Source organism: Prosopis cineraria, unplaced genomic scaffold (genome assembly GCF_029017545.1).
Source record: "Prosopis cineraria cultivar Desert tree isolate PC_DT_omini unplaced genomic scaffold, ASM2901754v1 PC3, whole genome shotgun sequence".
Classification (NCBI taxonomy): Eukaryota; Viridiplantae; Streptophyta; class Magnoliopsida; order Fabales; family Fabaceae; genus Prosopis; species Prosopis cineraria.
Genome location: NW_026555334.1, coordinates 42,792,955 through 42,803,267, shown reverse-complemented (window position 1 = coordinate 42,803,267; position 10,313 = coordinate 42,792,955). Strand labels below are relative to the sequence as shown.

At 37.7% G+C, this 10,313-nt stretch overlaps 3 protein-coding genes across 3 annotated transcripts; 2 read left to right on the top strand and 1 right to left on the bottom strand.

Moving 5' to 3' along the window:
• The first annotated feature begins 276 nt into the window (after positions 1 to 276).
• On the top strand, positions 277 to 2,406 carry LOC129306143 (ammonium transporter 1 member 4). Its single transcript, XM_054946528.1, has one exon. It carries the CDS (start codon positions 647 to 649, stop codon positions 2,138 to 2,140), a length of 1,494 nt encoding a protein of 497 aa, XP_054802503.1. The 5' UTR covers positions 277 to 646; the 3' UTR covers positions 2,141 to 2,406.
• A 519-nt stretch (positions 2,407 to 2,925) lies between these two features.
• On the bottom strand, positions 2,926 to 6,818 carry LOC129306145 (alcohol dehydrogenase class-3). The gene is made up of 9 exons (XM_054946529.1): positions 6,670 to 6,818; positions 6,413 to 6,549; positions 5,656 to 5,702; positions 5,242 to 5,567; positions 4,275 to 4,357; positions 4,115 to 4,190; positions 3,633 to 3,790; positions 3,373 to 3,534; positions 2,926 to 3,266 (listed from the first exon to the last, which is right to left on the bottom strand). The coding sequence occupies exons 1-9, from the start codon at positions 6,701 to 6,703 to the stop codon at positions 3,150 to 3,152; spliced, it is 1,140 nt and encodes a 379-aa protein (XP_054802504.1). The 5' UTR covers positions 6,704 to 6,818; the 3' UTR covers positions 2,926 to 3,149.
• A 1,734-nt stretch (positions 6,819 to 8,552) lies between these two features.
• Positions 8,553 to 9,217, top strand: LOC129307126 (uncharacterized). Its single transcript, XM_054948006.1, has 2 exons — positions 8,553 to 8,826; positions 8,938 to 9,217. Exons 1-2 carry the CDS (start codon positions 8,732 to 8,734, stop codon positions 9,158 to 9,160), a joined length of 318 nt encoding a protein of 105 aa, XP_054803981.1. The 5' UTR covers positions 8,553 to 8,731; the 3' UTR covers positions 9,161 to 9,217.
• Positions 9,218 to 10,313: the final 1,096 nt, after the last annotated feature.

Below are 10,313 nucleotides of genomic sequence, written 5' to 3'. Positions count from 1 at the left end.
AGGATAAAATTTGATTAAAAATAATTTATATTTTCAAACAAGTAGTACTGTATATGGAATCAAAAGTGCACTAAATATTAAAAAGGAAGATAAAATCAACTCACGGGATCTATATATTATAATATCTTAGCCATCAAATCATACAAAAACTTGATAGCTCAATCTCTACTTGTTAATACAGAATTATGCTCGTTATTAAGAATGCCATGTTATTCATTTATTTATTAAGAATGTAATGTTATAATATCAAAAAAAAAAAAAAGGGAGGAGAAGAAGAAGAAAGCATTAATGGCTTTGGATTTGAAGGAGTGCTCCATCCCAATTTTCTGCCACTGCCGTGGACCAAGTTTCATGACAGTTATGATTCAGTCCCACCATCACGCTGCTATTAATAAAGCCCATCAATTTCAAAGATTCCATCCATGCATCTTTGTCAGCCATTGAAATTCAATTCCATTCTGCTTCTTCTTCAGTGCAGAGAAACTCTCTCTCTCTCCCTCTCTCTCCCCCGCTCCCCCCCTGTGGAATCTATGCTTAGGACTCGCTCCCTTCACTAACAACACTCCAAAATAGTTGTCTTGCTCACAAATATTCTCGGACCTTTCTTCTGCACGCACCCACAAGCTCTTTCCATACTCTCTCAGCCATGACTACTCTCACGTGCTCCGCCGCTGATCTCCACTCTCTTCTTGCCAACGCAACCAACTCTTCCGCCGCAGCCGAATACATTTGTAACCGTTTCGAAGAGATTTCCAGCAAATTTGTTGATACCGCCTATGCTGTCGACAACACCTACCTTCTCTTTTCTGCCTATCTTGTGTTTGCGATGCAACTAGGCTTCGCCATGCTCTGTGCTGGCTCTGTGCGAGCCAAGAACACCATGAACATCATGCTCACCAATGTGCTTGATGCTGCGACTGGTGGCATTTTCTATTACCTTTTCGGATTCGCCTTGTCTTACGGATCGCCGTCAAATGGGTTAATCGGGCATCACTTTTTCGGCCTCGACCAGTTCCCTTCGCCATCTTTCGATTACGGGTATTTTCTCTTCCAGTGGGCGTTTGCCATCGCGGCAGCTGGAATCACCAGTGGCTCGATTGCAGAGAGAACCCAGTTCGTCGCCTATTTGATTTACTCATCATTCCTCACTGGATTGGTTTATCCCATAGTCTCTCATTGGTTCTGGTCTGCGGATGGTTGGGGAAGCCCTTCCCGGTCTGAAAATCTCTTATTCGGTTCCGGGGTCATCGATTTCGCAGGCTCCGGCGTCGTCCACTTGGTGGGCGCCGTCGCCGGCTTCTGGGGTGCTTTCATCGAAGGCCCACGTATAGGCAGATTCGATCATGAAGGAAAAGCTATAGCCATGCGAGGACACAGTGGAACTTTGGTTGTTTTGGGCACATTCTTGTTATGGTTCGGATGGTACGGATTCAACCCAGGATCCTTCCTTACAATCATGAAGACCTATAACGGTTCGGGCTCTTACTACGGGCAATGGAGTGCGATCGGGAGAACCGCCGTAACGACAACGCTGTCCGGTTGCGCGGCGGCGCTGACCACCCTGTTCGGCAAACGCCTTCTGAGTGACCATTGGAATGTGACGGACGTGTGCAATGGGCTGCTCGGAGGATTCGCAGCCATAACCTCTGGGTGCTCAGTGGTGGACCCATGGGCTGCGATCTTGTGTGGGTTTGTGGCAGCTTGGGTGCTCATTGGATGCAACGTTGTAGCAGAAAAGTTAAAGTACGATGACCCATTGGAGGCTGCACAGCTTCATGGAGGTTGCGGGGCATGGGGCATAATTTTCACAGCATTATTTGCAAGGAAAGAGTATGTGACCGAGGTGTATCCAGGGGTTGATGGTAGGCCATATGGGTTGTTCCTAGGAGGAGGTGGGAAGCTACTGGGAGCGCATATGGTTCAGATTTTGGTGACTGTGGCTTGGGTTAGTGTTACTATGGGAACGCTCTTCTTCTTGCTTCATAAATTGAAGCTTTTGAGGATCTCACCGGATGAGGAAATGGCTGGGTTGGATGTTACCAGCCACGGTGGATTGGCTTATGTGTATAATAACGAGGAGATCGAGCTAGCTCAAAAAGGTGCATTTGGGGCCATCAGGATGGGATCTTCGGCTGTTTAATTAGTTTCATTTTGGAAAACATCTTTTACTTCATTTGTCAAAATCAAAATAGTTTGTGACCATCAAATGCTAGGCTACCAGTCTTTCTTTTTTCGGTCATTCGACATTTTTTGATATTGCATTATTCAGCAGATAATTTGAAGATAAGGGCCCATGGTGTTATGATTTTGTTCGTTAGGCTACCGTAATTTTGGCTAGAGCTGATCCGCTAACGCCGTGTTTGGTTGGTCCGGAATTTTCTGGTACACTAATCGGAGGTTTTCATTTTTGGATTCTATTTCTTTAGCAATCCTCATTCCTCCCATGGAATTAAATACTTTCCTTTACTAAAATGCCCTTAATCTAGTTTCAATAATATAAGTTTTAAATATATTTTTTGCAAATTAAAATATTAACACCTCAATTTTTAAGAGTATAAAAAATGGTGTACAAATAATTGAATGGTTCATGGATCAATTTTCTTGAGTCTTGACACATCATCTGGAATTTATCAGCCATACATAGACCGCTTCGGATTGATTGGTTCCCTCGGTAGAGTTGTTCGGTCATTCAAGTTTCTTGATATTGCATTATCCCCTAGTAGACCCGGTGGTCTGCTTTACCTGACCTGACCACATTCTTGGCTGGTTCATAATAAATTCGTGTTTTGAAGTGCTGTATTGTAAACGTGCCAGACATTAAAAAAAAAATACGAATTCATTTTAAATATACGTGCTTCACAGCTTAGCGTGAACTCCTCCACTGCTGAGTGAACTTGGGCAGATAAAAATTATGGAGGAAACAAATTCACATGAACCAGGTCAAAATGCACCAGTCAACTCAAAATGATCCTCACACATATAACATGGCGTGATTCAGCAGAAAGTTGCTAGTTTGTCAGGAGATATAGGACACTGCCAATACAAGACACGACACGTTTTTAGGGCAGATATAAAACACGACGCTTACTTCAAGCATCATACGAGAAACGAAAGACATTTGCAACTTGAAAAGGCTCATCAAGATCATCTCATACATGCACCGCAAGCACACATCGGAGGCATCCCCCTTCATGCATGAGATCAAATGCCTTGTTGATCTCCGCAAGAGTTAAATTGTGGGTAATGTACTCATCGATCTTGATTTCCTGTAAAAACAAATGAAGCAGACAACATAGCACTCATGAATACTACTGCTACATACCACTCTAGGGCAAGGGTCGATGAAAACGAACAAGAATGGAAATCCATTACCTTCTTCAAGTACTTATCTACAAGCATGGGAACTTGTGACCGGCTCTTGAAGCCACCAAAAGCTGTTCCCTTCCAGACACGACCAGTCACCAACTGGAAAGGGCGGGTTGATATTTCTTGTCCTGATGCTGCAACACCCACAATAACTGATGTCCCCCAGCCCTGCGTTTTTTGATATGCAAATACATATCAACATTTACAAGAACCATATCATACCATTTGTGCTACAAAGTTGACCATGAAGTGGCGGCAGCTCTCACCTTATGACAACATTCCAAAGCAGCCCTCATCACGGAGACATTTCCAATGCACTCAAAACTATAGTCAACTCCACCATCTGTGCTATCAACTATGACCTGCTGAATTGGCTTCTCATGATCTTTTGGGTTGATAAATTCAGTGACGCCAAAGTTCTTTGCTGCAAGGAATTGTAGCAAAAAGAAGACAGATTTAAACATTTTTTAAAAGCCGCATATAACATGAAGAACCTCTTCTTTAGCATTGTCTAGTCCTTTAGTCAATTGAACAAGTGGACAGAAAATGTCGCACACAACAACTAGAACAAAGCGTTATTAGTCCACAGCTGAGAACAAATATCTTTAAAAGAAAATAGTATTCTCTTCTTCATCAGGAGGCTATGTCAAAAATTTTATTTTCAGACTATCAGACTGCCGGTGATGAGTCTATACATTGAAAACTGCACAGAATCAGAGGCATAAAATCAAGCAAGCTTATGATGTACCTATATCAAATTTTTTGCTGTCAATATCTATGCCAATGATCCGTGATGCGCCAGCAGTTTTTGCACCCTCTGCAACCTGTCAAGTGTAATCATTCATTACAATAGCAGATAAGAATCAGGCAAAAATACAGACAAATGCTTTGCCTTTTCATAAACTTACAGCAAGCCCAACAGTTCCAAGGCCAAATATAGCAACAATTGACCCTGGTTCCACTTTTGCAGTGTTCCAGACAGCTCCAAGACCTAAATAAATTTTGATTAGTTTTTGCCTACACTTTCTGAGATGTGTTACCATTAAGATAAACAAATAGAATAAATAATAACAAAAAATTGGGAATGAAATGGACTAATGGTTCTGACAACCAAATAAAGAAAACGCTTGTAACACCATTCCCTGTTGAAAAAAGTCAATTAAAAGAGCTTAACACCTATCATAGTTCTGGCAAAAATTGTGACTCCTCTGTAATTAAAATTTAATAACAATTATGCGCTTATTGCTGCATAGTCTTCTAACTGAACACTACAAAATTTGTAGTGTTAAAGTGAATACTTCATAAACTGCAAGTCAGCAACAGACTTTTTGATACATGAAGACTAAACCTTTCCATCATATCCTCCCACACAACATCTTTGAACATGTCTGAAACATCCTGAACTACTTTGGTGATTTATTTCAAACCATAAAAAATCAGTACCTTAAGTGCCAAAAATATAGCTGGTGGCATTTTTTTAAGAAATTAGTCTCCTTGTACAGCAGGGAGATTGTTATAGCAAGAAAATAAATCTATACAGGCAAATGCAAAGGCATTGCCACATTTCATAAATTCATCTGAAATTCTATGAAGACAGATAGCTGATACTCAAAATTCAGGAATGATAGGCTACAATTAACTATTTGCTAAATCTCAAAATATTTTTCTCCATTACAAAGTGAATGAACTAACTCTCCCACTACAGCAAGAAGTTTCTTATAGCAGAAAAAATAAATCTCCAATGCCACATTTCAAAAACATATTGGAAATTCTGCAAAGACAGATAATGACAATCAGAATTCAGAAACGACAGACTACTTCTGTATATTTGGTAACCCTCAAAATTTCCTCTAATAACAAAGCTAAGATACTTACCAGTTGGGACACCACATCCAAGAAGACAAACTTTATCTAAAGGAGCTTTTGAATCAATCTTAGCTACACTAACATCATGAACAACGGTGTATTGACTAAAGGTTGAGGTTCCCATAAAATGATAGATGGGCTTTCCATTAATAGAGAAACGACTCTTGCGATCACTCAGCATGACCCCGTTTCCAGTGGCAGAACGGACTTTGCCACAAAGGTTTGTTTTGCCAGATTTGCAAAACTTGCATTCTTTACATTCAGCCTGGTAACAGGGGATGACATGATCTCCAGGCTGAACTTCAGTAACACCTTCTCCAACACTTTCTACAATCCTGCGCCAAATTATAAATTCCAATAAGCAGTCAAGTCTGCCAATATATAAGTCTATATGTTGTAGATTAAACTCTATTTATCATTTACCCGGCAGCTTCATGACCCAGAATACATGGGAAGAGACCTTCAGGATCCTGTATATCAATTTAAGCAAATTTCATATAAGAATTTCATACGCTAATAACATGTGTAATGAGCTTCTTGCAGTGCAAATGGAAGGGGGGATATCTTTCTAAACTTTGACATGTTAAAGTATCTAAGACTATCCGCATGAATTGAATGGCCATAACACCGTAAAATTACGGATTAGAATTATTGAACATTGATTTCACAAAAAACTACCTGTTTCGGATAAATTTTGGGTACTACAGGACCTCGCACTGAGAACTAAAAATTTACCCATCAAAATGGTGGAATTCCAATTAGATAGAGTGCAGAAGGCTCCAGACTTAAATGCAATCAAACAAGTAAGATAAATTTAACATTGCAGGTCATTGCTTAATGCCAGAAAGGAATGACAATCCAAAGTATAGAAAATAAAGATTAATCTAGAGAGAGAGAAAAAAGTCCAGTAATGAATAAAGTTGGGTTAGTAGCTATTAACCTATCGGTACGGATATCGGATAGCTGAAGGCTAAATCTAAATTCGACCAGAATCATTTCATTTCGAACATCTAATTTTAACATCAGGATTCTGCCCAAAATCCGGTATTGATCATGCATTGGGTATTCATTAGTATTAGTTAGAAAACACACTTCCAAATTGCCATCAATTTTACTGATCGTACAGAGCGGAAAACAAAACTCAGGAATAATAAAAAGTCGGGAATCAAAATGAATATACCTTGCCGCTCCAAGTATAAGCATCAGTATGACAGAGAGCAGTGTAAAGAATCTTGACCCGAACCTCACCAGCCTGCGGTGGGGCCACCTGAACGTCTTCAATAGTCAATGGCTTGTTGGGTTCCCAGGCCACCGCAGCTTTTACAAAAGATTAACCCCAAAACCATGAACAGTGTAACCTTGTTAGGGGCTCTCCATTTCATGCAAAACAAAATGCATCTGCAAGCCGAATAGAATGAAGGAAGAAAGGGAGAGTACCTTTGCAGGTAATGACTTGACCCTGAGTAGCCATGAAAGCGATCGGAACCACAGAACAGGCACAAGATCAGACACAGACTGCGAGCTAGCGAGGTAACAATATCGATACCAGATAAAAGAAATGAATTTTACATGGGTATGGTCGGCCCTGGAACGTCGTGGCGATAATAACTTGGGCGTGACCCGAACCGATTTATATTTTCCGGGCTTACATTTGGACCGGTAAGCTTGGGCCGTACTTGTGTCCGTGAGCCGTCCATGGATTCAACAACTAGAATGGTTAATTGGGTTGTTCATTGTTCATAATTGAGGAAAAAAGTTTAATATTATGGAAGATAATTTATTTTTATAATTTTGTCCTTGTTCATAAATAATACTCACAATTTGATATACATAATTACTCAGTACATATTAGCCAATACAAGGATAAAAATGAAAAATATTTCTTAAAATTTTAAGATATCCTATATTTGAAACAATTAATAGCTTATAAAAAATTTCATGCATTGTAGATAGGAAGGAGAGCTACTTTACACGTGTCTGTTTTGATTGAACAATCAGAAGTCAAATCCCTCGAGTTTAATATATTATGGAGGCATTGATTTCGAGAACCGTAGGACCGTTGTTGTGAAGTTTGTTAGATGTGAAGAGCTTTTAATTAGAACGTTTATGGCAGGTTAAAAAAAAAAAAAAGAATAAGAAATTAGACTTCAGAGTTTTGAATGAACGTCACCGACAGAGATGATGACCTGGTAGAGTCCTCATATGGCTTCTACAAATAAGCTATGGCATGAGTACTCGGCGCCATCCACTTAAATATGTTAAATAAACAAAAGTTCTGGGAAATTATAGGACATGACGAAGTCAAAGCTGAGAATGTTTATAATATTAGTATAAATTTTTTCACTATCATTCACAATTCATAAATATCTTTTTAATTTATTATGTTGTAAGTGACTAGCTTTTTTTTCTAGACTCAATTTGTACCATTTAGAATACTACTATTTCATTTTATTAAAATTATGTACAATTTTTTCTCTAATTTCTTTTCATGCATAAATTTTTTTCAAAAATAAATAGAAAACCAATAATTTTTAAATTTCTGCTAAGATTGCGAAAAAATATATATCTATTTGTGGGCATGTTTGAATTATTTTTTAATATTTAATTTGATTTTAATTATTTTAAGAGTCTCATATCAATCTTTAAAATAGATCAACAGTATTCAAATCAAAAAATGCATCCATGTGTGTATATGCATGCATGCATATATTCAACACTATTACGCAAAAACCGATTTTAGTCATACATTTTTATATAACATTTCAATTTGGTATCTTAATTTTATAAAAATATCTTTTTAATCTTTTAATTTTGTTGGGGTTAGTCTCAAATAATAATTTTTATGCTAAATATTGTTACTTTTTAAAAAAATTAAATTTGATATGTTAACATTTGATAATATTTTTTTAACATTTAACAGATCAATATCAAATATTTTATTGATGAAATTAACAATATCAGCGTTAGAGAACTTAAAGAAGAAATTATTAAATTAATAGACTAAAATTATATCTTGTATGAAATTATATGATAAAAATAAACTGCAGTCGAATAGTATTCCGCATTAAGAAATCAAAATTGAGAGGGCTCACCAAATCCTGGAATACAATCATGTAACCTACTACACGACACACGACGAAAAAGATAATGGAAAGACGAAACTAAATTTTGCCTTCCGAAATGGGCTAGAGGACGTTGGACTCATATCCCCAAGAGGTCAAAGGGACATTAAATGAATTCGTTGAAAAAATGCACGGGGATACATACAGGACATGAATTGGATGGGTAAAATCTTAAAGAACGAGTATTCAATATGCTGAGAGGTACTTAACACATTTTCAATGTCCCTTATCCTCTTATATTCTAACGCTGCCAAAAGATTCCTTCCCCTTTCCCTTCTAAAATCCCACAGTGCATGTAGCTAGAGATCTTCTCTCATCACTTGTCTCCCTCCTCGGCCTTTTCCTATCACTGTCTTCCTCTTCTTCCTTTTCGTTCCATGGCTGCAGATTCCAATTCAAACCTCAGAATCGTCGTTGAAAGAAACCCTCCAGAGTCTCGCCTGGCTGAGCTCAACATCAAGTGCTGGCCCAAGTACGCCCTCTCTCTCTCTCTCTCTCTCTCTCTCTGTGTCTTCTGAATCGTAACCTGACTTTTTTTTTCTTTTGGTGGGGATGGATATTTTATTTATTGGGAACAAAAAAGATGGGGATGCTCTCCAGGGAAGTACCAGTTGAAGTTTGATGCAGAAGAGACATGCTATTTGTTGAAAGGGAAGGTGAAAGCATACCCAAAAGGGTCATCGCAGTTTGTAGAGTTTGGTGCCGGCGACCTTGTTATCATCCCAAAAGGACTTAGTTGCACTTGGGATGTCTCTCTTGCCGTTGATAAATACTACAAATTTGAGTCACCTTCTTCTTCTTCTTAGCGTTTTGGATCATGTTGTCAGTTGTAGATTTTCATTCATCGATCTATTCTTTGTCAAGTTCGTTCACAATTTTGTTAACTTGTGGTGGCTGTGCCTTCCCCTTGTTTCCGTTTGGTCGAGAATTGCCAGGGTGCGAGGGCAATTTTAGTCGAAGAAGGAGAAATCAATCAGTCAATGCAAATGTCCCATTCAAACCAATCTTATTTCCGTGTTAACAAGACAGCTTTTAATTCTTCTTTGACCGGTCAACGCTTTAGATTTTTTTTTTTAAATGAAAATTTAACATCTTGGGGCCAGAAGGACAGATTCCTCCTATTGCGGCAAATGATTTTAGAAACTCTTCTTAAACTGGAAAACTTCGATTCAAGACGCCCCCATTTTAGAGAGGCGGATAAATTAAAATGAGACTACATGTAAAATCCACTTCGCTTGATTCAGGACGGTGAATACGGTCATTTCCATTAAATCACCTCGTACCTCTTGCCGAAGACATTTTATTCTCCACAATTGCATACCATTCAACTAGAAAATTGCTTAGATTTGCGGCGCCCTTGCATATCATTAAAATTTCCATCCCAAGCCAAGTCAAGTAAAATTTTCCAAATCGTCCTGATTGAGCTATTTCTAACAAATCCTTTTGCAGAAGCAACCTATTGGTTAGAAACCGTGGTTCAAGTTATTTCCATGTTACTATAACACCCCCCCCCCCCAAAAAAAAAACAAATGTCTTCGTAAACAAGCAAATCAAACCTCATTCTAGAATATGTAAGCCAATCAAACCAATAAAAGACCATAGGAACCGGGAAAGCAGTAAGAGTAAGACGCTCGGTTGAAAGCAAAATACTGATGGATATTTTGGTTCAACAATAATAACTCATTTATTAATTATTATTCCCTTAAGTTTTTATTATAAAATACTTTCAATCATTTTAAATATTTTAAAAAAAATTAGTGTTTTTCTTAATATTATAAAAAAATGATATACACTTTCATTTATACCCTTAATTTTAAATAATAATATAACTATACTAAATACTTTTATGTTAATTAAGAATAGGTAAGATTTGAAAAAAAAAATAATTTCATTATTATAAAATGTTCTATATTTTAAACTAAAAATTACTTTTAAAAAATATCTTATAATTAAAATGGA